Source organism: Myotis yumanensis, unplaced genomic scaffold (genome assembly GCF_028538775.1).
Source record: "Myotis yumanensis isolate MYYU_CA2020_CCGP unplaced genomic scaffold, mMyoYum1.0.hap1 SCAF_1, whole genome shotgun sequence".
Classification (NCBI taxonomy): Eukaryota; Metazoa; Chordata; class Mammalia; order Chiroptera; family Vespertilionidae; genus Myotis; species Myotis yumanensis.
The window spans coordinates 135,233,743-135,261,636 of record NW_027223752.1 but is presented as its reverse complement, the minus strand read 5'-3'; the positions used below and the strand labels follow the sequence as shown (position 1 = coordinate 135,261,636).

The 27,894-nt window shown below is 41.9% G+C and overlaps 1 protein-coding gene across 1 annotated transcript in view; it reads right to left on the bottom strand.

Moving 5' to 3' along the window:
• Positions 1-4,273: 4,273 nt before the first annotated feature.
• The window catches only part of LOC139015493 (putative coiled-coil domain-containing protein 144C), a 38,439-nt gene continuing 14,818 nt past the window's right edge, over positions 4,274-27,894 (bottom strand). Inside the window, exons 7-11 of the mRNA XM_070423291.1 lie at positions 23,461-23,638; positions 20,488-21,390; positions 18,557-18,709; positions 5,148-5,405; positions 4,274-4,578 (exon numbers count right to left, since the gene is read on the bottom strand). Of these exons, the coding sequence (XP_070279392.1) occupies positions 4,546-4,578; positions 5,148-5,405; positions 18,557-18,709; positions 20,488-21,390; positions 23,461-23,638 (1,525 nt within the window). The 3' untranslated portion in view covers positions 4,274-4,545. The remainder of the gene's footprint in view (positions 4,579-5,147; positions 5,406-18,556; positions 18,710-20,487; positions 21,391-23,460; positions 23,639-27,894) is intronic.

The window sequence follows — 27,894 nt, the reverse complement described above, 5'->3', positions numbered from 1 at the left end:
TTCCACCTTCATGGGCAGCAGGAGAATCAACATTTTCTCTCATTAATTCAGAAAAGCACGTCCTGTCACCCGTTGCCTGGAAGGAGTGCTCTAGGCCCCAAGCAAGCAAGGCTCAGTCAGGGCAGCCTTCACTCATGGGTGCTGGCACCCAAAGTGCACATTCCTCCTCTACAGTCGCCCCGACTATCCCACTATTTCACTGAGAGGACGGAATTCCTCTCTGCCTCTGGGCTCTTGATCTTGAACACTGACCGAAGGCACCTCAGAGAGGGCTGCCCGTGCCCACCAGGTGTGTCTGTCTGCACCTGCTCCTGCCTCACACCTGCATTAACCCCCTAGAGGTGATCTCGTAGCTGCACTGGCCTCCATGGGAACAGGGCATCACCACTCCACCCTTTCACTGTCATCTCACAGGCGCCCACTCTCAGCACCCAGAACACCCAGACACTCTCCAAAGGACGTGAGTGCATCAGAGGGGATGTGTGCACATCCTGTGGGGGTGTTAGGCATGCTGGGTTGATGGAAGTGCGGTGGAGAGGCGGGGGGAACTTGTGCACGCCTTGGTTTGCAACTGTTGCAGGCGCAGGAGGGTGACAGTGTGCTGGGGGATGTTCGCATGCCAGGGGGGATGTGCACACCGGAGGCCTCTGGCTTTGCATATCCACAAACCCCCATGGTGCGGCCAGGAGGACGTCTGTCTTACCCACCATGGTGGCTGTCCCTGCGATCCTGCACCTTCTGGGCCAGGAGGTGGATCTTGCGCAGTCACTCCTGGGCACTGATGGCTGCCTCCCCACCGTGAAGGGTCACGGATCCGAGTCCCAGGACCGTGCACAGCCTCAAGTGCCGCCCCCCGCCTGGCAGGGTCACAGATCCGTGTCTTGGTCCCGTGGACAGCCTCAAGCACTGACCCCCTCCCGGCAGGGTCACAGCTTCGGGTCCCAGACTGCAGACAGCCTCCCATGCTGCCTCCCTGCCCACCAGGTCACTGATGCGGGTCCTGGGACCACAGGCAGCCTCAAGCACTGCCCCCCGCCCGGCAGGGTCACAGATCCAGGTCCCGGACTGTGGACAGCCTCCCTTGGTACCCCCCATCTGGCAGGGTCACAGATCCGTGTCCCGGACTGCAGACAGCCTCCCGCGGTGCGCCCTGTCTGGCAGGGTCACAGATCCGTGTCCCGGACCGCAGACAGCCTTGCCTGCTGCCGCCTGCCTTCAGTATGCAAATTAGCCGCCATCTTGTTGCTTCAGGGTGGGGGTCCCCACTGAGGTGCCTGGCCAGTCTGGGTGAGGGGCTGAGGGCTGTTTTCAGGCTGGCGGGCGACTGGAGCTCCAAACCTCTCCTTTTTTTCTTTTTCTTTTTTATTCTGGCATTTATTTACCTTCTATGCCTGTCACTGGAGCTGAGAGCCGGTTTTCTCTCTGAGGCTCGGCTGCTGAAAGCAGGTTTCTGGCCTTTGTTTATCTTCTGTGTTCAAAACAATGTTGCGGTCTTGCTGGCTGAAGCCTGGCAGACTAAAGCAGGTTTCTGGAGTTTGTTTTGCTTCTATATTTGTTAAAATGTTTCAAGCTGCAAGCTCAGAGGCCGTCTGCACAGGCGGGGAAGCTTGGCTTCCTCCTTCACTGAAGCAAGCAAGCCTCCCTGTTTGCTTCAAGCTGTCTGGCTGCCGGCCGCCATCTTGGCTGGCAGTTAATTTGCATATCTCACTGATTAGCCAATGGGAAGGGTAGCGGCCGTACGGCTAATTACCATGTTTCTCTTTTATTAGATAGGACTAGAGGCCCGGTGCACAAAAATTTGTGCACTCGGGAGGTGGGGTGTGATTCTCAGCCCAGCCTGCGCCCATTTGCAGTCCAGGACACCTTGGGGGATGTCCACCTGTTGACTTAGGCCCACTCTCCAGGGGAATTAGGCCTAAGCTTGCAGTCAGACATCCTTTTGGCAGCCAGGGAGCCCTTGGGGGATGTCCAACTAAAGGCTTAGGCCCCCAAGGGATCGGGCCTAAACTGTTAGTTGGACATTCTTAGTGCTGCCACGGAGGTGGGAGAGGCTCCTGCCACCACCTCTGCACTGGCAAGGCATTAGCCAGCTTCTGGCTGAATGGCACTACTCCTCGGTCTGACTTAAACCCTAGAGATTAGTACTTCATTTTAAAACTTTTTCTTGGTTTATAGGCAGCAGAAAACTCAGACCACACAGTCAGGTGTGCGAGAAATGTTGCCTTCTTTATTGTTCAGTAACCAAACCTAACTTCAACTTCAGCCCCAATTCTGCCAAGTGAAAATAAAAAAAAATATATTATTTAACTTAGGCTCCCCACCCACTTCTATTGAGTTGTACTTCCATGTCAGACAGTTTATATGTCAGGAAGAGGTGCCAAAGAACCAAACAGGGTCAAGGACATCTGGACCTCAGTCTTCTGTCTGGGCTGGCCCCCACCCAGCTGCCCTTGACCCTTGCCTCAGAGCTCAAGCCCATGCAAATCCCTGGTATATTCTCCTCATCTGGGACATGAGGCCAATTCGCTCTCTCCCTCCCTCCCTGCCACCTTCTCTCTCACCCACAAAGAGGTATTGGGCTTTCTGGGGTGAGGTCCTCTGACATCTCCTCAGTCCGTTGCACAGACACCATCTTGGTGCCTGGGTCACGGCCACAAGGCTGTGTGACTGCTCCCAGACCCTCCGTCTCCTGCTGCCTTAGGGAGTGACTCAGTGGGAGGGGAGGGTCACAGTCCTTTTAACACGGCCGCCAACAAACACTCAGTGTTCCTTCCCTCTAGTTCTCCTTCTCGTCCTCACCCCAGTCCAGGCACGTCTATGTGCAGGGCATGGGAGGGTGGGAGGCAGGGGTGTCTCTGACCCAGCACACAGGCTTCCAGATCCACTGCTCCCCCAGGAGGCCTTCCACGCTCTGGACCTCGACACCCAGAACCTGTCCCCTCTCAGCTGCAGGTCTTTGCCCACAGTGGTCAAGTCTGTTTAGAGCAGTGGTTCTCAACCTTGGCTGCACATTAGAATCACCTGGGAATCTTTTTAAAATCCTGATTTCTGGGCCTCCTCCTCTGGAAATTCTGTTTCTTTATTACTTATGTTGTGGCCCCACCCCATAACAAAGAAACAGAATTTCCAGAAGAGCAGGCCCAGAAATCAGGATTTTAAAAAGATTCCCAGGTGATTCTAATGTGCATCCAAGGTTGAGAACCACTGGTTTAGAGGCTGAAGTCAAGAAGTGCCTCTTTGTTCTCTGCTTTCTGGATGCAGTCAGCGTGGAACATTCCTGCCCTGGATTGGGGAGGGGTCTCTGGGTGTTAAGAATACTAGGAGGGGGAGCACAGACTCCTCCGAGAGCTCCGAGAGGGGAAAGGCAGCACCCCCTCACCTCTAACCCCAGGACGTTTCTTTAGAAGCAGAAGCCTCATCCCGTGCAGGGGCCTGTGCTGGCTGCCTCAGTTTCTCAGAGACAAAGAATTTGATGAACTTCTTTTCCCCATTGCTGTAGCTGCTTCATTTGTTTGTTCTCGCATTTTTCATTTTTCATTAGCTGCTAAATAGCCCCTGTGGCTGCAAACCTGTTGTGCCTGACTCAGCCAGTGGGTGGCTATGGGAGCTGTGCAGGAACAGCGCAAGGGGGAGGGGGACCTGGCCTGCAGGGAGGGTCAGTGGTGCCTGCCGGGCTATCTCAGAGGATGTGGCTTAGGTTAGGTCCTGTCCTTTGGCTACTTTAGGAGGGGAGGCCTTGTCCTCTGCTCCCCACTTTGACTCAGGGGTGGAAGTTCTCCTTGCTCTCTGGCCTCATAACTCAGTGGATCATGGTGGGATGCAGCAGGCAGGCAGCTTCTGCGGCTGCACACGGGCGCTGGCCTGCAGCCTGGGACCTGCTTCTCACGCCGCAGGCAGGGGGCTTCTGTGGCTGCACACGGGGTCCTGGATGGTGGCTCGTGCCAGCTCACGCTGTCCCACCCTGCCTGCAGTATGCAAATTAGCCACCATCTTCATTGGCGGTTAATTTGCATATCACACTGATTAGCCAATAGGAGGCATAGCGAAGGTACAGTCAATCACCATGTTTGTCTATTATTAGATTAGATTGCTAAATCTTAGAGCTTCAGCTTAAAGACTAGTAGATCAAGTTAACTACATGGAAATATTGAGAGGAAAAACACCAAAGGCATGTAAAACCAAAAAAGGAGGAGAGATTAAACTGTCTTGAAGGAACATTTGAAAGGTAAGTTTATTTACTAACATCATTTGCCAAAGTTATCCTATTTAGTTAGCTTTCATGCCCTACTAATCTCATGAACCTGGCACAATAGTAATTATGTTTTAAGTTTAGAGGCTAATTAATGAGTTTAATATTTTCTCTGAGTCTGCATTTGATGTATAAAGTTCATTTCTTTTCCAATAATTTTCTGCGTTCCAATTCTTCTTGGTAGAGTCACACATATTTTTCCAATTCTCTTTTTGCTGTCATCTTGAGAAGTTTTCAAAAAGAGGAGTTCTAAGTTCCAAATGACTTCTTATTGAAGCATTATGAATACACATTAACTACTCTGAGGTTTCTTGAGATGCTCTTTGTGTCTAAAGCAAATACAAAGGATACATTTTTAGAGTAAGTATAACCTGAACAGTTATAATTGTTTTCTTTAGTTTTGAGTCAACGACTCAGAGATCATCTTTTAAATGTGAAAAAAAGCTGACACTTAAACTATTTATCATGAATGTACACTGAATGAAATCTGAGTTATAGAGTTAATCATTCTTCTATTCGTACTCATGTAATCTGATAATTCAAAGAATAATAGCATCAGTTTAAACATTTTAAAGTAGAAGGATATAACTTAATTCAAGAGTATGGGGCAATTTTTAAATCACATTTTCCCCTTTTCTTTCAAATAGTCTTGTTGAACATCAACTGGTCTTAAAAATAAAATGATCCTCTACTAAGAATCATTTGAAAAAGTTCAATTTAGTGATAATAATGTTGGAAACGAAAATACTGAAAAGGAAAAACAGATGCAACCTTCCTTTTAGAAATCTACAAAATAAACTGCCATTAAAAGAAGTGGAGGAAAGGGGAAAACACTGTATTTATCCAAAACAAAATTTGCAGTGCAGTAAATTACAGCACATTAAATCAGTAAATTAACCTGTAAAAATAAATCGAGTTGTGTCACTTGGTCTGCTAGATCCTTTGCAGTTACTTTATGCTTCTCTCCTACACAGTCTTCTGTGATACTTGTTCTGAGGTTTACTGCTTCTTGTTTCAACTTCTTTACTCTATCCTTTAGTTCTTCACGTTGCTTTAGAAGTGCTCCCATTGCTAACTGCTGTTGAGGAGACTTTTCTTCATCCAGGCGTAAACATTTTGAAGATGATGGTTGCAGTTTTGCCTTAAGATCATCATTCTGCATGAATAAAAGGATATAGTTTGGTTATGAAGGTGTGAACACCAGTATGAAATTTTGAAATAAGTTCAGTTGCAATAAAATGTTATCTGTACAGTGGTAGAGTCTTCGAATGTGGAACCTGGAATTACTCAAAATCAAAACCAAAGTTAAAACGACCAGGAGTCACAAAAACATATTTACTGTTGTTGTCTTTGCCACACAACGTCTGCACTTGACTTCATACTCCTTTTCCTATGACTGTTTCATGTCTTTCCTCCACAAAATGACTACACATTGCCCCTTAGTAAAAAGCCTCTTATCTCTTCCCCCATTGTAACTCTTCATAATCTTTAAAAAAGTTTTAGAGATATGTTATTGTGGTACTCAGGACTGTCACCAAATGCTTCCCAAGATAACACTTTCAAAATAAGACTAATTAATCTTATGAATATGGCTTCTAATGCCATAGGTCTTTTACTGAACCAGAAACATTTGATGCTAATTTGAATTGCGTTTCAAGAAGACATGATTCTCTGAATTACAGAGAAATTAAAACTCTTACTGTTAAAGTTTAGCGACAGAAGCCCTACCTTTTTTAGAAACAAAAAAGTGGGGGTGGGAGGCTGAATTCAATAATGCTATCTTTAAATTCTGTTACTTTTCACAAAATAAGGGAAGATACTAAACAAAACAACATCATCATCCTATTTAATAATAGGCAAAGATGGTAATTGACCATACCTTCGCTATGCTCCCATTGGCTATGCAAATTAGCCGCCAACAAGAATGGGGGTGAATTTGCATACTGAAGGCAGGGCGGGACAGTGCGAGCTGTCATCCGGGCCCTGTGTGCAGCCCTGGGCATGGGGCTTAGGCGGCGCAATTGCACTGCCTAAGCCCCACCCCCAGCCGGGACCCCCGTGTGCTGCCTAAGCCCCGCCCCCAGACGGGACACCATGGCGATTAGAGAGCAGGAAAGTGCCACCCACAGGGAGCACCCAGCAGGGCCTGACTCCGGGGTCACCATAGTGATCTGTGAGCAGGAAAGCACAGCCTGCAGGCAGCACCCCACCCTGGCCACAGCTCAAGGGAGAGTACAACATGAGTAGAGGCCAGGAGACTGAAAGAGCAACAGAGAGGGGCGCCTGCTCCAAGCCTCCAAGGTGTGGCTGGGGGCAGGCCCCCAGTAGACACACACACACACACACACACACACAGCCTACTCTGAGTCTCCAATGTGACTGGGGGCAGAACCCCAGTGAGGACACACACACACACACACACACGCACACAGAGCCTACTCTGAGCCTTCAATGTGGCTGGGTGGCAGACCCTCAGAGGGGACACACACGCACACACACACACACACACACATGGGACGCCTGCTCTCAGCCTCTGCTGCCAGACTGTGGCTGTCAGTAGGACATCCACTGAGGGCTCCCAGACTGAGGGGCAGGCTGAGCTGAGGGACACCCCCCCCCCCCCCGCATGAATTTTGTGCACCGGGCCTCTAGTTAACAATAACAAACTTGCTGGAATATCAGTGATAATGGTGACTACCGTGTGACTGCTATGTCTGGTGCCATCTGACTCTCTCCCTAGGGAGCTCACCCTTAGAACCCACCACTGTGTTGTGAAGAACAAAACAGCCCAGGCCACATGATCAAGTCCTCATACAGGTGTCCAGCTGAGATTGCCCCAGCTAGCGTCCCAGCCAAAAGTCCACTGCACCTGACAAACCCGTGAATGAATAAACCTTTAGAACAGTGGTTCTCAACCTTGGCTGCACATTAGAATCACCTGGGAATCTTTTTAAGATCCTGATTGCTTGGCCTCATCCTCCAGAAATTCTGTTTCTTTGTTACTAATTTTGTGGCCCCATCCCATAACAAAGAAACAGAATTTCTGGAGGATGAGGCCCAGAAATCAGGATTTTAAAAAGATTCCCAGGTGATTCTAATGTGCAGCCAAGGTTGAGAACCACTGCTCTAGATGATTCCACTTCCCAGCTTCAAGTCATCCCAGCTGATGGCAAGTGGAAAAGAAATGAGCTGGCCACTGCTGATTTGTGAACAAGTAAATGCTGCTTTAAGACATGCGGTTTGGAGGTGGTTATTAAGCAGCAATAAGTAACTGGCACAGATACTGACATTAAGAATAGAGCACTGGTTTTGGAGAAACTAAGATGGCGGCATAGGTAAACACCGGAAATTGCTGCCGCACACAACAAATTCAAAAATACAACTAAAAGACAAAACGGACATCATACAGAACCACAGGAAGGCTGGCTGAGTGGAAATTCTACAACTAGAAGTAAAGAGTAAAGCACACTGAGACTCAGAGGAGGTGCGGAAGTGCAGAGGTACAGAGGCTCATGCGGCAAGGGCTGGCAACTGAGGATGCGGTTGTCTTTTTGAATTGGGAGGGAGTCACAAGTCCCCGACTGCTCTGAACTCCAGTTCCAGTTGAGTCTCTGGGGACCCAGACTCATACAGGGAGAAAATGGACTGTCTGGCAGCGGGCAGAACTCGGAACCTTAGGGCTGCTTTCTCTTAAAGGTGCTTGCAGCGATTACTGAGACACTGAGACACAGGGCCCCTTAAGGCAGGGCTGAGGATCAGCCATAGCTGCTTGCTCTGCCCTGTTGATTCCCTGAGACCCTGCCCCACCCAAGCTGCTGCAGAGGCTTTTGCATATGAATGCCCTGGCCCTTTGCAATCTGAAAATTACCTAACAAACTACAGCTGGGCCAGACAGACTCAGAACTTCCAAGAGAAGGCCCAAGGCCCCACAGCAGCTTGCATTGCTTCACAGCTGGGCCTCATTTGGGCACCTCCAAACCCCAAACAAGGAAGGGGAATCTGCAGATCTCTTTGTAGCTCCTGCTGGGTAGCCTCAGGCAGAGGCTAAATTAGCACCTCCTTAGATCCAAGACCCAGTGTACCCAGGGGTCAGAGTTAGACCGTCCAATTACAACTCCTCAGATCCATAAGGGACACACTCAGGAGGCAGACTCAGTGAGCACCAAAGCTCCACTGAAGCAAGTCTTGCCTCATAAGGGTGTCTTCAGCACAGAAGTTCTCCCACTGTAGAAACAGCTGACTCTCACAATCAATTGGCCTGGAAGCCAATTCCTCCTAGTGATACCTAGAACAATCAAGGCTTAACTACAACAAGACTGTGCACAAAGCCCACAAAGGGGTGCACCAAGAGAAGAGTGTTCACCTCAGGTAATTGGGGAGGCTGAGCCACTGGGCCCTATAGGACACCTAGCACACAAAGCCGCTCTACCAACACAGGGAAGCATAAAAAATGTGGAAACAAAGAAACAGGTCATAAATGACAGAATTGGAGGAAAGCAAATGACTGGATATAGAGTTCAAAACCACACTTATAAGGTTTTTCAAGAACTTTCTAGAAACCGCCGATAAATTTAGTAAGACCCTCAAAAAGTCTGGTGAGACCACCGATAAATGTAGTGAGATCCTCAAGAAATCTAGTGAGACCCTCGAGGTTATGAAAAAGGACCAACTAGAAATTAAGCATACACTGACTGAAATAAAGGATATTATGCAGAGTTCCAACAGCAGACTAGAGGATCACAAGAATCAAGTCAAAGATTTGAAATAAGAAGAAGCAAAAAACACCCAACCGGAAAAGCAAAATGAAAAAAGAATCCAAAAATACAAAGATAGTGTAAGGAGGCTTTGGGACAACTTCAAGCATACAACATCCGAATTATAGGGGTGCCAGAAGAACAGAGAAAGAACAGGATATTGAAAACCTATTTGAAGAAATAATGACAGAAACGTCCCCTACCTGGTGAAAGAAATAGACTTACAAGTCTAGGAAGCGCAGAAAACCCCAAACAAAAGGAACCCAAAGAAGACCACACCAAAACACATCATAATTAAAATGCCAAGAGCAAAAGACAAAGAGAGAATCCTAAAAGCAGCAAGAGAAAGACAGTCAGTTACCTACAAGGGAATACCCATACGACTGTCAGCTGATTTCTCAACAGAAACTTTGCAGGCCAGAAGGGAGTGGCAAGAAATATTCAAAGTGATGAATGCCAAGAACCTACAACCAAGATTACTTTATCCAGCAAAGCTATCATTCAGAATTGAAGGTCAGATAAAGAGCTTCACAGATAAGGAAAAGCTAGAGGAGTTCATCATTGCCAAACCAGTATTATATGAAAGGCTGAAAGGTATCCTTTAAGAAGAGGAAGAAGAAGAAAAAGGTAAAGATACAAATTATGAACAACAAATACACATCTGTCAACAAGTGTATCTAAAAATCAAGTGAATAAATAATCTGATGAACAGAATAAACTGGTGATTATAATAGAATCAAGGGCATAGAAAGGGAGTGGACTGACTATTCTTTGGGGGGAAAGGGGTGTGGCGGAAGTGGGAAGAGACTGGACAAAAATCGTGCAGCTATGGATGAGGACAGGGGGTGCGGGTGGAGGGTGGGGTGGGAACCGGGTGTAGGGGAGTTATGGGGGGAAAAAAGAGGAACAAATGTAATAATCTGAACAGTAAAGATTTAAAAAAAAAAAAAAAAAAAAGAATAGAGCGCTGGTTTTCAAAATAGTGGCCAAATAGGCAGATGTGCCCTGTGTCTTCTCGTGGAGCAGATAGAAGGAACAACTAAATGGAACAGCATCCACCCAGAATTGACGAATTAACAGCTGGTGAGACAATCCAGGCTGGAAATGACAGGGGACACTTGGAGAATGGTTGGATCCGGGATCTGGCCTGGAGAGAAAGACTCGCGACCACTGTGACAGAGGGTCAGAAAGAACCTGCGCGGCACCGAGTCCGTCCCTTGGGGACACGGTAACACTCCACGGTGGAGGGTCCACAGGACGGCTGGCAGCCCGGCTGCTAGATCCAAGCCCACAGCCGTGAGAGGCCGCACCCAGGAAGCAGCCTGAAGAGCTGCTGAGCAGCGCGGTACCAGGGGGAGAGAAGCTCGCGGTGGCGCGGTTGTTTTGCCTTTACATTTTCCTTGCTTTTACTCACTAAACCCAGTTCATAGGACCTTTCCATTACAAACCCTCACCGAGGCTGTGTTGCAGGTGAAGGTGCAGTTTTGTGGATGCTAGGGAGAGGCTTCGGGGAGGAGCAGGATAGGGAAAGGTGACCAGGAACCCGGCACTGGCACATCCCGGAGCCTCCAGCCTTAAGCAGCCATTTTCTCCTGAAGAGCCAGCCCCTCGCAGCGCCCGCAGGGCAGCTAGTGCAGCCGCACCCAGCCTCCAGCTTTGCAGAGGAAACACAGACTCTGAATAGACCCAGGGAGACCTTGGGAACTGGGTTGAGATGCTGTTTTGTCCGGAAACCAACACAGCAACACCCCCATCTAAAGCACATGTCAGGAATAAATGCTTGTGTAAATAAGAATGAAACCAGGCAGATAAAGAAGGCAGATGGCCCTGCCTGCCTGCCTGCAACCAAGACTGTGGAGACACACAGAGGAGTGGTGGATCACTGGGAATTTCTACACCTTGCTGATTAATTAGTTCTACTCACTAAACTCAAGCCTATCTGCTCTCTCCTCTCTCCTCCTTTTCCAAAAATAGATGAATATGTAGATAGATAATTTTTTTAAAAAATGTTTTTGTTATTTTTTTATCGTTTTATTTTTTATTGATTGATTTTTTTTTACTTTTCTTTTACTTTTCTTCTTATCCACTCATTCTCTTTCTACCACCTCTATACTGAACCATGGCCATTGCCCTATTCATTCAATTTCTCTACCTTACTTTCTGGAAATAAGCTCTGCCTCTACAGATTCTGCGCCCCCCCCCCTATTTTTTTGGGGTGCTTGTAGTTTGAATTTTTTGGTTTATTTGTTTGTCTTGTGGAGTTTTCTCCCCATACATGTATATTTTTTCTTCTTCATTTTGCTTCTCTTTCTTTTCGCTCTTACCTTTTTCCTTTTTCTCAGTACCATTTTTGCTTTCTTTTCTCTCCCCTAATTCTCTTTCCTCTGGTGGTCACTTTTATTGGGGTTATCAGTATCATGAGTACATTTGTGTTTTGTTCCCTTTGTGTCATATCGTGCCAAGTTATATTTTGTGTTGTCTGTCAATGTGGCAGAGAGTCAGCCACATAACCCAAAACCCAGAGAGGAGACTCCATCCATGAATGGGACAATAACACTCAAAACACAACTACACCAGGAGAACCCAAATATCCCAAGTAGGGAGCATCCATAGAATACCCAACCATAAGACCTGAGAATTGCACCACTGGATCCCACAAAACATCTACTATACAAGACAAACTCAAAAAAATCTGGGTGACATAGAAGTTTGATCTAATACATAGTAAAAACCCACAAAGGAACAGCAAAAAATGGGGAGAAAAAGAAACAACCCACATACAAAAGAAAAGGAAGAATCACCAGAAAAGGAAGTAAATGAAATGGAGGCAAGTAATTTGTAAGAGAAACAATTCAGAAAAATAGTTATAAGGACACTGAAAAGGATGGGAGACAAATTCAACATGTGTAAGAATCAAGGGGAAATGAAGAAGAACCAAGTGGAAATGAAGAATGACATATCTGCAATAAAGAACACAATGGAAAATATCAACAGCCAAGTAGCGGAAGCTGAGACTGCATCAGCAAACTAGAAGACAAGGTTAAAAAAAAAATACCCAAGCAGAGCAGCAACTGGGAAAAACAAACCTTAAAAGCAGGAGGAGAACATAAGGCAGCTAATGGACAACAGGAAATGAACATCTGCATTAATAGTGGTGCTAAAAGAGAGGAAACTGAGCAAGGAATAAAAAATCTGTTTGAAGAAATAATGACAGGATACTTCCCTGATATTGAGAAGAAAAAAATTCACATAAGTCCAAGAAGCACACAGAGTCCAAAAAAAGATGAACAAAACAAACAAACAACAACTGACACCAAGATACATCATAATTAAATTGGCAAACACCAACAACAGAGTAAGAATCTTAAAGGCTGACCAAGAGAGACAGAAAGTTACCTATAAGGGATCTTCCATTAGATTATCAACTGATTTCTCAACAGAAACACATCAGGCCAGAAGATAATGGAATGAAATATACAAAGTGATGGAAAGCAAGGGACTGAATCCAGCAAGGCTATCATTCAAAATTGAAAGGGAAATCAGGAGCTTCACAGACAAAAAAGGACTATAGGAGTTTATTACCACCAAGCTGGCAGTGTAAGAAATGCTAAATTGACTGCTGTAAAAGAAAAAAATAGGACGGGAAGAAGGAAAACAGGAATAAAAAATAAAAATGGCTACAAACAAGTACCTATAAATAATAATTTTAAACATACATGCACTAAATGCTCCAATCAAAAGACATCCAGTGGCTAAATGGATAAAATATCATGACCCATATATATGCTGTCTGTAAGAGACCCACCTCTGAACAAGGGATTTACACAGACTGAAAGTGAAGGGATGGAAAAATATCTTCCAGGCAAATGGAAATGAAAAGAAGCTGTGGTAGCAATACTTATATCTGACAAAATAGACCTCAAAATGAAGGCCACAACAGGAGATTAGGAAGGCGTCTACATAATACTAAAGGGATTGATACAAAAAGAGGAAATAACACTGGTAAACATATATGCACCCAATGCAGAAGCACCCAAATAAAAAAAAAAAACAACAACAACAACAAACAGAAAACACCTCCTGGAAGATATCAAGGGAGAGATCAAAAACTACAAAATCATACTAGGGGACTTTAATACACCACTAACATCACTGGCGAAATCCTCTAAACAAAAAATCAGCAAAGAAACAGCAATCCTAAATGATTCACTAGATCAGATGGACTTAATTGACATCTTCAGAACATTTCACCCCAAAACCATGGAATATATGTCCTTTTCAAGTGCACATGGGGCATTTTCAAAGAGAGACCACATATTGAGTCACAGGCAAAGTCTCTCCAAATTCAAGAAGATTGAAATCATATCAAGCATCTTCTCAGACCACAATGGCATAATATTAGAAATAAACTACAACAAAAATAATAAAAATTTCCAACACTTGGAAGCTGAATATCATGCTATTAAACAATGGGTAGATTACAAAAGAGACCAAAGAAGAAACTAAATACATCCTGGAAACGAATGACAATAAAAACACAAAAATCCAAAGTCTATGGGACACAATGAAAGCAGTCCTGAGAGGTAAGTTTGTAGCTCTACCAGCCTACCTCAAAAAACAAGAAAAAATTGTAATAAATCATCTAACTCTACAACTTAAAGAATTAGAAAAAAGCAACAAGAAAATCCCAATGTGAGCAGAAGGAAGGAGATAATAAAGGCCAGAGCAAAATAAATGACATAAATACAAAATAAATGACCAATGAAACCAAGAGCTGGTTCTTTGAAAGGATAAACAAGATTGATGAACGTCTAGCCAGGCTCATCAAGAAGCAATGAGAGAGGATCCAAATAAACAAAATCATAAATGAAAGAGGCGAAGTAACAAGACTTCGCAGAAATACAAAAGATTGTTAAAAAATACTATGAACAACTCTATTCCAACAAACTGGACAACCTGGAGGAAATGGACATATTCCTAGAAAAATAAAAACTTCCAAAACTCAATCAGGAAGAATCTAAAAATCTCAATAGGCCAATAACTATGGAAGAAATCAAAGCAGTAATCAAAAAGCTTCCAGAAAAAAAAAAAAAAAAAACACAACAAAACAAAACAAAACAAAACCAGGGCCAGATGGCTTCACAGGGGAGTTTTACCAAACATTCAAGGAAGAATTAACACCTATAGTGCTCAGACTATTCAAAAAAACTCAAGAGGAAGGAACACTTCCAAGCACATTCTATGAAGTCAACATTACCCTAATACCAAAACCAGATAAAAAGACAACATGATGAAAGATAATTACAGGCCAATATCACTCATGAACATAGATGCCAAAATCCTCAACAAAATTCTAGCAAATTGGATCCAGCATTACATCAGAAAGATCATATCTCATGACCAAGTAGGATCTATCCTGGGGATGCAAAGATGGTACAGTATCCACAAATCAATAACTGTGATACATCATAAACAAATTGAGAAATAAAAATCACATAGTCATATCAATTCATGCAGAAAAAGTATTTGAGCAAATCCAACACTCTTTCTTGATAAAAACCCTCAGAAAAATGGGAATAGAGGGATCATACGTCAATATAATAAAAGCCTTATATGACAAACCTACAGCCAACATCATACTCAATGGGCAAAAACTAAAACCATTTCACCTAAGAATAGGAATGAGACAGGAATACCCACTTTCACCATTCCTGTTTGCTAGTCATAGCCATCAGACAAGAAAAAGAAATAAAAGGCATCCAAATTGGAAAAGAAAAAATAAAACTGTCATTATTTGCAGATGACATGATATTGTACATACAAAACCCTAAAGAGTCCATCAAAAATTAATAGACTTAATTAATGAATTTGGCAATGTAGCAGGATACAAAATTAAGCCACAAAATCTATGGCATTTTTATACACCAATAGTGAACTTACAGAAAGAGAGATTACAAAAAAGTTCCATTTACCATTGCACCAAAAAAATTATGATACTTAGGAATAAACTTAACTATGGAGGTAAAAGACCTATACTCAGAAAACTACAGGACACTGAAAAAAATAGAAGAAGACATAAACAGCTGGAAGAACATACCATGTTCATGGATTGGTAGAATCAACATCATTAAAATGTCCATACTACTCAAAGCAATCTATAGATTCAATGCCTCCCCATTAAAATACCAATGATATATTTCACAGACCTAGAACAAACTCTCCAAAAATTTATCCAGAATACTAGTACAATATAGTCCCCAAATAGCTGCAGCAATAATGAGAAAGAAGAACAAAGTATGAGGGATCTCAATACCAGATATCAAGCTGTATTACAAAGCCACTGTTCTCTGATGAGGTTTAATCTCCAAAATTTACAGGGAACTCATACAATTTAACAAAAGGAAGATAAACAATTCAATAAAAAAATGGGCAAAGGACCTATATAAACACTTTTCAAAAGAGGACCTAAAGAAGGCCAAGAGACATATGAAAGCATGCTCAAAGTCTCTAATAATTTGAGAGATGAAAATCAAAACAGCGAGGTACCATCTCACACCTGTCAGAATGGTTGTCATCAACAAATCCACAAAGAACAAGTGTTGACGAAGATGTGGAGAAAAAGGAACTCTCGTGCACTTTTGGTGGGAATGCTACTGTGAAAAACAGTATAGAGTTTGCTCAAAAGTTAAAAATGGAACTCCCATTTGACCCAGTAATCTCACTTCTAAGAGTATATCCCAAGAAATCAGAAACACCAATCAGAAAAGGCATACACCCCTATGTTCATAGCAGTCCAAATTATAATAGCTAAGATTTGGAAACACCCTAAGTGCCCATCAGCAGATGAGTGGATTGAAAACCTGTGGTACATCTACACAATGGAATACTATGCTGCTATAAAAAAGAAGGGATTTTTACCATTTGTAACAGCAATGAAGGACCTGGAGAGCATTATGCTAAGCTAAATAACCCAGTCAAAGAAAGATAAATATCACATGATCTCACTCATTTTTGGAATATAATGAACAACATAAACTGATGAACAAAAATAGATCCAGAGACAGAGAAATACCAAACAGACCATGAAACCTCAGAGGAAAGGCAAGGATGGGGAGTGGGGGGCAAGAGATCAACCAAAGGACTTGTATGCATGTATATTAGCCTAACCAATGGAAACAGACACTGGGGCAGTGGGGGCTTGTCCTGGGGGGTGGGAGTGGCTGGGGAGGGGTCAATGGAAGAAAAAAGAGACATATGTAATACTTAAAACAATAAATAAAATAAAATAAAAACAGACTGCTGACACTAAAAAAGAAATACACACAAGTTGGGAGTGACTTTCAACTGCAGGAACCTGACATAATGTAGAGAAGTGTGAGAATAAAAACCAAAAAGGCCTCCAAGTAATGGTGAGTAGAGGCCTGATGGCCCCTGAGGAGGCTGACAGCAAGGGCTTCTGCACAAATGAACAAAATGACACTGAAACAAGGATGACAGGGATTCTTGCTAGGAAGCTGGTGAAAGTGAAACCAGTGAGAAAGATAAGCTAAAGAAAGACAATCCTATATAATAGCCTAATATGCAAAATGACTGAACTGCAGAATGGTCAGTGAGGGGTGGGGCCACCAAGTGGGTCAGCCAAGGTGGGTGCCAGTGGGCAGAGGGGGGGATGGAGATCAGGGGGAGGGGGATGCATAGGTGGCAATCAGTGGCAGCCAAGTGGTGATTGGGAGGCCGGGCCGGCTGCTCACCTGTGGGCACTATTCCCTGATCAGCTTGCCTGTCATCTCCCGCAGAGGGGAGCCAGAATGCAGCTTAGGCTCCTGAGGGCTCCCAGACTGCGGTGCAGGCTGGGCTGAGGGACCCTCCTCCCACCCCTAAGTGCATGAATTTGTGTGCACCAGGCCTCTAGTTAAATATAAAAGAAAAAGGACTTAAGGATTTTAAATATCCATTTTCCATTTATAGCTTCTCCCACAGGTCCAATTGTCATATAATCTATATAATAAAAGTCTAAGCAACCATTACAGCTGAATGATCAGAACGACCGGTCGCTATGATGTACACTGACCACCAGGGAGCAGGCGCTCAATGCAGGAGATGCCCTCTGGTGGTCAGTGTGCTCCCACAGGGGGAGTGCCACTCAGCCAGAAGCCAGGCTCATGGCTGGCAAGCACAACGACAGTGGCGGGAGCCTCTCCTGCCTCTGTGGCAGTGCTAAGGAGCAGCAAGCCAAGCCATAAGGAGCGAACAGGTGGGAGGTAAGGAGCAAGGGATCCCAGATTGTGAAAGTGATGTTTCCTAAGCTGGCAGGCTTAGAGGTCCTGGACTGTGAGAGGGTACAGGCCAGGCTGAGGGATAGCCCCCCCCCCCGCCCCCCCGCACAAATTTTGTCCACTGAGCCTCTATTCCTATATAATGAAAGAGTAATTTGCAAATTGTCCCCTTGGGTGGTCATTTGATCAAGAGTTCGACTGGGGAGACCAGGAGATTGACAGCTCACTATGACGTGTGTCTGCAACCTCTCACTGACTATCTGAGGGCGGGGGTGATGGGGACAGAGGTGCAGCGAGAATGAGGGGTTCCGCCAAGCTCACTCTCACTCCTCCTGCTATCCTCTCCCAGGACACCAGGACTCACACACGTGGTGTCTTCTGGGTGATCCGGGACACAGCCACCGGGCCGCAGCCATTGCGACCGCAGGGGCTGGTCAGGCTGCCCATGGGTTTGCACAGGAGCCGGTCTGTGAGCCAGCCAGAAGAGCTCATGCTGCCTCCTGGTTTCTGTGTGGCGCTGCTGGGCAGCCCAGAGGCCCACCCTGAGCCCAGGCCTGTGGCATCTGGCTGTACTCACTAAATCTCCCTGTGGGAACTCAGGCACTGTGAATCAGGCGGAAGGGGCGCACAGGGGCCTGGGAGCCCAGGTGCTGCCCAGGGTTCAGAGGTCAGCTGGGACCTGCCCTCCCACACCAGACACTTGCTCTTTGATTGCTGGTCAGGCCAAGGGACTGCACCCATGCACTATTTCATGCACCAGGCCTCTAGTGCGAAAATAAAGAAAGGGCTCTGGGCTAACATCAAATCCAGGGTGTCCAGGAAGACATGGTTTAAGGATGAAGCCAAGACTTATAAAACCCTTAAGACCTCAGAAACATTTAGGTGGTGCCTCAAAGCATTTTCAGAATGTAGGAGTTTTAAAGGCACTGTCCTACAACACCTCCAGGAAGCCCAAGGTGAAGAGCTTATCTGAAAACAATTGTGAGGTTGTTTTTCTAATGGCATGAACTGCAATGTTATTTAGTAGAAAACAATCCTCTTGACTTCTATGAAGAGTGATGCATAATTCTCAACTTTCCTAAGGATAAATACTTTAAAAAAATATACAAATGGCAGAATAAAAGCCAGGGTTTAAGATATAAGTGCACAATAAAGATAATACAATTAATCACTATGAAATACATAAGAAAGCTGCCATGAAAAGTAGTATCCTAAAACACATTATATTACTTAACCAGCTATAGTTTAACTGATTACAGGTTACATTTCATACATACTTGACTTCTGCTTTGATCCAGTTTGTTCTTGAAATCTTGTTTCTTATCTTCTAAATGCATATGATGACGTGATTCAATCTCCGGAAAAAACTCTATTGTAGGTAGTTTTGTTTTGCTATCAGCCAGTTCTTGTTGAAGTTGTTTCACAATGGCCTAGTAAGATATTTCTGTTACTCATTTTATAAATCACATTATTATGAAATTATGTTAATAATACATAACTTCACATAAAGGATGGGGCAAAAGGTTTACAGATGTGAGTATGTGAAACACAGAGTTTACTAATTATTGTATTATTCTCCATACAAACAACTATAAAAAGTATAAACCTACTTTGGCCCCACCCTAGATGTAACTTGTTAGAGTCATATATTATTATCATAATGTTATTACGATAATCTATGACTGGAAAAATATCACCAGCTACATCAATTCACCTTCTTTTCCTCATATGGACATGTTCCTGTTACTTAATCAGGTTAAAGTCACAGAAAATGTAACACTCCTGCCAAATCAGACAGCTGACTCAGCCCCACTCTCATCCCCCTCCCCCATAAATCTCAAAGCTATACAATCTACTGACATCTCAAAGAGAAATGGGCACCTAGGTGGATCAAGTGGTAGTAAATTTAATATTATGGAAAATTTTCTCTTTTTATTTATTTTTTTAACCAGAGGCTTCAATTAACTTCAGAGTTCCTCACACATTCAATCCCCTGTTCAAATCCTCCCAATAGGTTTCTAACTTAGAAGAAAAGTGAAATCATTCCAATGGCCTTCAAGGCCCTAGCTAACCAGGCCTTTACCTTCCCTCCCTGCTACACATAAACCTTGTCACCCCTCATTAACCTGAAATGCCAAGTTAATGAATCACAGAGAGCTACAATCCTCTTTGTCTTGGACAAACTTATTTCCAAATGATAGTAATTAGACCTCCAAATGAGAAACACGAGCACATTATTTGTAAAAATATTCAAAGAAATTTTTAAATAGTAGTGGAAAGATTAAATCAAGTGTAGGTTTGCTAAAACTCATCACATTAGTCCCAAATTATGATTTAATGAAAAGTAGATGCCTTTAAAAGAGTCAAGAGGTCATATGAATATATTATTCGAGACTGAAATATTTCCAAATTTAATTCAAAATGCATAAATAAAAATAACATTACCTCAACTAAAATGTATAAGAAGCTATTGAAGAAAAGGTAGTATATGATACAGCATCTACATTTCAGTTCATCTGGGAAATCTGAACTTAGCTGTCAAATTAATCCACTTAATTGAATCTTAATTTCAAAAATACTCATTTTTGGTAGAGCATTGCCATTTACCTACTTCCTAATGGTTTTAAATTTGGTGACAAGAAAGATTAAAATTATTATTCTATTAATATAAGATTAAATTATTAATATAAACCTATATCTATTAATAATCTATATATAACCTGACCTCTTAAAATTTCATGGGCAGCACAATGTCTTTACTCAAAACAATGCACTTTTTAGGTTTAATGTTCATCTACTGGGTACAACGTCTGCTTTAAAGCTGATAGAGCAAACACATTTATAAACGGAATATATATATATATATATATATATATATATATATACACACACACACACGATTGATTTCAGAGAAGAAGGGAGAGGGAGAGATATAAGCATCAATGATGAGAGAAAATTATTGATTGACTGTCTCTTGCACACTTCTATTGGGGACTGCGGCTGCAACCGGGCATGTGCCCTAGACCGGAATTGAACCTGGGACCATTCAGTCCTCAGGGCAATGCTCTATCCACTGAGCCAAACCAGCTAGGACCATAATCTCTACATTTTTAATATTAAACTAGATTCAACACTTATCCATCATCAAATATTACTCTGAATTTTCTCTTAGGAAATTTGAAAAATACTTATCTGTCTCGATACTTACATTTCTTTCTACATCATCATTTTCACACTGATGTATTCTTTCTTTAATATGATGCCATCCATCGATTACATCCTTAATTATTTCATTCACGATAAGACCACCATTTTCAATTTCATCATTAAATATTTTTATGATAGCTTTAATCTGATCTTGGATGTTAATTACTGTCTTTTCTTCTCTGTCAACTTTGTTGTGAGCCTGATCCAGAGTGTTTATCTCACTCTGTAGGTGAGATAGCCGCTCCTGTAAGGATTCCTGCTTTCCAATGTCTTTATGGACTTGTTCCTTTTGATACACATATTCAGTTTTCTCCTTTTGACACTGTTTTTGAATGAGGTCTCTTTCTAAAACCAATGTCCTTTCATTAAGAGCATCTCTTGTGTGATGAAGCTCAATTTCTAAGCTATTGATTTTAGTTTCCAGTTTTGAAAGTTGTTGAGAAAGAATCTCATTGTTATGTTTTAGGTTAGACATATCAAAATTCATTTTGTCCCATAAACATTCATCTCTTGGTCTCTGGAAAACAAATTGTAGGTCTCCTTTTGATGTCTGACAATGCTCATGATCCTGTACAGCGGTAGCCAGTCTAGACCGGTATGATTCAACTTCTGCTTCCAGTCTTCCTCTGTTTTGTTGTTCATCCTCCAGTTTACTGTTTAGCATTATAAGTTCAGCTCTCAGAACTTCAAGCTCCACATTGTGTTGAAATACTGTTTTCCTTATTGTCTTTTCAAGACAGTCACTCTTTTCTTTGACAATTGCTATTGCCTCAAAAAATTTTTTTCCCATTTCCTGGAGCTGATTTTTTATTGTGCCTATTTCCAGTCTTAGCTTGGCAATTTCATTCCACAACATGTGATTTCCATGCAATAGACTTTTTTCTTTGCCAGAACTCTCAGAAACCTATGTAACACAAAGAAGACTTTTAGCTAAAACATTGAAATGACATGTCATGATGGGCTCTGAAATTAAAGAATAACCTATGTTTATAATAAAAAGTTGAGATATGTGGATATCCCACTGAAAAAAATAAATAGAGTTGGATCCAAACCTCTAACTTTATAGAAACAAATTCTTCAAAGTTCAAAAATGTAATATAATATGATGAATTTTTTAAGTGAAAAAAATCACAATAGAATTTTAAGAGTCTCAGAATTAAAAAGGGTTTTTATAAATCAGCACAAGCTCAGAATGCATTTAAATAAAATACTAATAACTGTACACTTACAAGTTGATATTATAGCCTGAACATATAGCTACCCCATAGTAAGAGTACAAACCATGTATATCATAGGACAAACTAAATTTCCTAAAATTCTTTTCCCCCCAATATTATCCCATAGATATTCTACTTTTCTAATACTTTCATAGTCATTTATAAAAACTAACTATACTAATAACTGATAATCAAGCATTTTCCTAAGCACTTCTACATCCATCTTTCAGTTATCACAATCTGGAATGGAGGGGTTAAAAAGATAAGCAAGTTTAGGATTTTCCCCAGATTTTCAGACTCCACAATTTGTGCTCTTGCACAAATCCATAGTTCTTCTCCAGTGTGGATACAGAAACACAAAAGAAGCCCATATTTCAAAAAACAAATGGTGACTAAGGTAAAATTTTCAGAGCTCTTTTTAGAAAAACATGAGAACATTTGTTGCTTCAATAACTTTTATTTCTTGTTTATGATGTTTGAAGTATTAAATATGAAATGGGGATGGGGAAATACATTAAAATACTTAATCAATAAATTATCACTAAATATAGTATATTATGGCTTGCATTCTCTTCAAAAGTCCCTTGTATTAAAATGGGACTCTGAGTTTAGAACAAATTGTTACTTTTCTCAAAAGCAAAAGAATGACATCTAAAATGTGATCTCTGAACCTGCTATACTTTCCTCCATAACATCACTGGAAGTGAAAACTAACCTCTATATTAATGTGTCAAGGAAATTGAATTACTGCCAAAATCTGGAACATCTGTTGTTAGCAATATCTTTGGGATCATGGACAACACCTCAATTCTTATGGAAAATATTAAAAGCCTTTCCTTTGGATGAAGCCATTGTGAATGTCACTACTTGAGACAAATGGTTTTGAATTAACAATATCATTTTATCCAATGGACCCCAAAAGCCACCTTTCTCTCTCTCTCTCTCTCTCTCTCTCTCTCTCTCTCTCTCTCTCTCTCTCTTTAAATCCTCTATAGTTTCTGTATGTACAGTATTATTTTTTTAATTTTTAAAATATATACAAACTCACATATACTCACATACTGGTATATTTGAAAATGACTAAATAAACTACCCCAGAATTCATTTTCTTATGAGCTATTTCTATCACTTTTGGTTTGCAAAAGTGTTCGGTCAGAATTCCATCTTGTAATATTCTGGCATTCTGTTCTGGAGAAGTTTGCCTATGAGTGTAATTTTGCTCTTCTACAACCTAGAAACACATTTCATTTAGTTTTTGGTCTCATTCCATTAAAAAAAAAGTCCAAAGCTTAAGAGCAGTACCTTAAACAAGCTGTGAAAAGGAAGTAGCCTGTTTAAGCACAAGGATCATTTCTTTCCATGAAAAACTAAAATTGTAAGTGATTGCTACATTTGTCATAGAGCAAAAATACAGTATTCTGAAATAAAATTTATTTTTGAACATTTGACTAGTTTCATCACAGTGTAAAGGCAATTGAGCCCAACATTTTTCAAGAGACAGAAATAACATTTATTTCAATGGGTAGGCTCAATTTATTTTCCATTTCTTCATTTAGAAAACATTCACAAGCATCTATTAGATGCCAAGGATAGTAATAAATTAGGAATAATTTAAATCATAAATGTCACAGTTCACATTTAGAATGAGAACATCTTTTGGTTTGTTTTAAATGTAATAATATACATTAAATGACAGGGGTATAAATATTGATGAAGTACTGTTAGAAATAAGAGATTTTTCCCAAAGATAAATTTACCTCATTCTCTCCTATAATCTCCAGTGTGATGGCTTGTGTTCCAATGGTGGTTTCAAGTTGTGGGTTCATTTCAACTTCTTTAATAGAGTGCTCTTCTTTCTTTCTTAACTGCACCCTATTTTTTTCACGTAATAGATCAGCTTTTCGTCTCTTCTCTTTTTGTTCTCTTAAGGCAGATCTGCAGTTAAATATAAGCAAAGATGTAATCAACACAAGATAAACCATTATATTGTAAGATGTCTTATGTAAACCTCATGGTAATCACAAAGCAAAAACCTCCAGCAGACTCACAAAAGATAAAGTGCAGGAATCAAAGCACACTATGAAAAACCTTCAATTCACAAAGGAAGGCAGCAAAAGAGGAAGAATGGAACAATGCAACTACAAAATATCCAGAAAACAACTAGATAGCATTGGTAAGTCGTTACCTGCCAAAAGTTACTTTGTAAATGGATTGAGTTCTCCAATCAAAAGGCATAGGATGACTTGGGGCGGTGAGCACACAATGCAGTGTATAGATGATGTGTTTGTAGAATTTGCATCTGAAACCTGTATAATTTTGTTAACCAGAGGCACCTCAATAAATTCAATAAAATGAAAAAAAAGTAGAGAATGCCTTGATGGATTTAAAATAAGACCTAACTATATGGTGCCTACAAGAGACTCAATTCATGCATTTTCTTAATTTTTAAAATCACCTGAGGATATGCTCATTGGTCTTAGAAAGAGGGGAATGTAAAGAGAGACAGACAGACGGACAGACAGACAGATAGGGAAACATCAATGTGAGAGAGAACATCGATTGGTTGCCTCCCATTCATACCCAAACCAGAGATCAAACTCACAACCTAGGTATATGCCTTGACTGGGAATCAAACTAATAAACTTTTAGTATAAGGGATGGTGCTCCAATCAACTGAGCCACACAGGCCAGGGCTCAATTCATTCTTAAGTCACGTAAAGGCTCAGTGTGAAGAGATGGAAATGTTAAACTTGAACCAAACATTAGACCAATGGACATCACAAATATTTAGAGAACAGTCATACATTTTTTCATCACTGCCTCAAAGAGATAGCTGCATTCCCATGTTCACTGCAGCCTTATTCACAATAGCCAAGATATATAAACTAAATGTTCACCAATAAATGAATGGATAAGAGGATGTGGTATGTATGTATGTCTGTTTGTATGTATGTGTTGTGTATATTAAATATGTGAATCTACCTGTGTTTATATAGTAAACTAGAGGCCTGGTGCATGAAATTCATGCATGGGGGTGGAGGGATTCCCCTCAACCCAGCCTGCACCCTCTCCAATCCGGGACCCCTTGGGGAAAATCCCTCCCTGAGATTGGGCCTAAACCAGCAGTAGGACATCCCTCTCACAATCCTGGACCACTGGCTTCTAACCACTTGCCTTACTGCTTGCCTGGTTGCCCCTAACTGATGCTCCCCCACTGGACTGATTGCCCCTCACTGCCTCTGTGTGCTTGCCTGATCACCCCTAAATTTTCCCCCTGCTGGCCTGGTCACCGCTAACTGCCCCTGCTATTGACCATGTCACTCCCCAACTTACCCCCTTCCTGCCAACCTGGTCACCCCTTACTCCCCCCCCCCACTGCTGGCCTGGACACCCCCAACTGCCCCCCTCACTGGCAAAGTTTCCCCTCACTGACCCCCCTGCTGGCCTGATTGCCCCCAACTGCAACCTCCTGCCAGCCTGATCACCCCCAACTGCCCCCCCTGCTGGCCTGGTCACTCCTAACTGCCCCTCCCCACCAGCCTGGTCACCGCTTACAGCCCCTCCAGCAGCCTGGTCACCCCACGCAGCCTGCTGTTCAGTCATTTGGTCATTCCTCACGAACCCCCCCCTGCCAGTCTGGTCACCCCACACAGCCTGCTGTTCAGTCATTTGGTCACACCTCACTAAGGCCCCTGCCAGCCTGGTCATAGGCAGCCATCTTGTGAGGGTGTGAGGGTTAATTTGCATATTACCACTTTACTACATAGGATGTGTGAACACACACATATATATGTACACACACACACACACACACACTGGAATTTTGCCAGGGAAAAGAGAACGAAGGAAATCTTACTGCTAAGGGAAAAAATAGAATAGTAGAGACTAGCTAAGGTTATAACAAATATTAATCATGCTCTGTTAACCATAATTGCTTTGTTCTGATTAAAGAAATCATATTCTCATCTGGCTGGGAGTTTTCCCCAGTCCCTTTGCACTTGGGAGTTAACTTGGAAATGTGGGCCATCCTCCTTAACTACTTGTATCATGGAAAGATTAACAACCTTGTTGATGAAACAATAGAGTCCCAGCCTTCATTGGTGTAATCTTTACCATTATACCCATTTTTATTCCTTTTGCCTACATCCCCATGCCTGTAATACCCATTTCTGTTGCATTTGGATCATACCCATTCTTATTTCTTCTGCCTACTTCCCCATGTAATCTTTGTCTTTCTACCCCATATAAGCAGCTGGCATATGGTGTGGGGGTGCAGAATAGATTTTCTTGGATGACCTGCTGCTCTTTCATATTGCCAGCATTATTTAAATAAATTTCATACATGTTCATATAGGATTCAACCCTGTCGGATGTACAGCATGGTGATTATAGTGAACAATACTGTATTATATATTTGAAAGTTTCTAAGGGAGTAGATCTAAATGTCCTCACCACAAAGAAAGAATTGGTAACTATGTGATGTAATGGAAATGTGAACAAAGAATCCTAAGGTAATCATTTAACAACATAAAAGTGCATGGAATAAACACACTGTATCCCTTCAAAATATACAATTTTATATGTCAATTATAGCTCAATAACACAGGAAAAAAATTAGAAAAAAATAAAATAAATATCTGCATGTCATTATATACATAGTTAGAAAATGGTAATAATCCAATTAGTTATGATTTTCTTTGAAAATGAAATTATTTGCTAACTTTTGCATCTAATCTTAAATGAAAAGGTAAATTTACCAACAGAAAGTTTAATTACTTCTTTATGGTATCAATTCATGCATAAGAATATCATGATTATATACCTCTACAACGTACAAAAATGCCTGGCTGGGTGGCTCAGTTGATTGGAGCATCATCTTATACACCAAAAGGTTGCCAGTTTGATTCCCCATCAAGGCACACACCTGGGTTTCAGGTTTAATTCCTGGATGGGAAGCATACCAGAAGGCAACCAATGAATGTTTCTCCCTCACATCTCTCTCTCTCTCTCTCTCTCTCTCTCTCTTTCTATCTCTATCTCAAATCATTAAGAATATATCCTTGGGTGAGGATTAAAATAAAATTATAACCTATATATAGTTATACAAATCACTCTCCTGGTTAAAACTAAATATTTAAACACTAAACATCAGTGGTTGAGCATCAACCCATGAACCTAGAGGTCACTAGATCAATTAAATGTCAGGGCACACGCAGGGTTGCTGGCTTGATCCTTAGTAATGGGCATACATGAGGCAGCTGATTGATGATTCTCTCTCATCATTGATGTTTCTATCTCTCTCTCCCTTTCCCTTCCTCTCTTTCTAAAATTAATAAAAACACATTTAAAAGGATCTTCCTGAGAGCAATTATTAAACAATTCCTCTTGACCCAAACTTCAAAAATAAGTCTCTAATTATTGAATATGAAATATTGACCATAGCTGATGGAAGAGCACCTACCCAGGTTTTGGGTTCAATCTCCAGTTGGGAGGCCTGTGGGACTCGTGTACTTTGAGTGAAACAGGCAATTAGAAGGTATTGACCAGAGAAACAATACAATCTGACTTACCTTTTAATAGGTCCAACTGTGTTTAGATTGAACAAAAGACTAGAATTGATGGAAAGAAAATAAATAAAAAGAAAAGAGAAGGAGAGAGGCAAGGAGGGAGAGAGGCAGGGAAGGAGGGAGAGAGGCAGGGAAGGAGGGAGGGAGGGAGGAAGGAAGGAAGAAAGGAAGGAAGGAAGGAAGGAAGGAAGGAAGGAAGGAAGGAAGGAAGGAAGGAAGGAAGAAAGAAAGGAAGGAAGGAAGGAAGGAAGGAAATCAATTAGTTGACTACTAAGCTAATCTAGATAGCAGACGGTAGTGACCTGACCTGGAAGATGTGATTGCATTCTGGATATACAGTAAACTATGGATTTTTGTGGACCTTGAATTAACAGACTTCAGATTTAACAGATAAAACTTCTGGTCTGTATGTCATATGTGAAAATTAACACCCCATTAAATTAAAATGCTTTTAACCAAGATTTTCTTATAGTTAAATTAACGGATTATTTTTTTGGTGATTAACTCACAGTTATTTTTAACAATTTTATCAAATAGACCATATGTTGTAAAACCACTGTAGTAATTTCACCATTTATCGACAACTATACTCTGCATATTTAAATCCAAGAATCACCGTTCCTA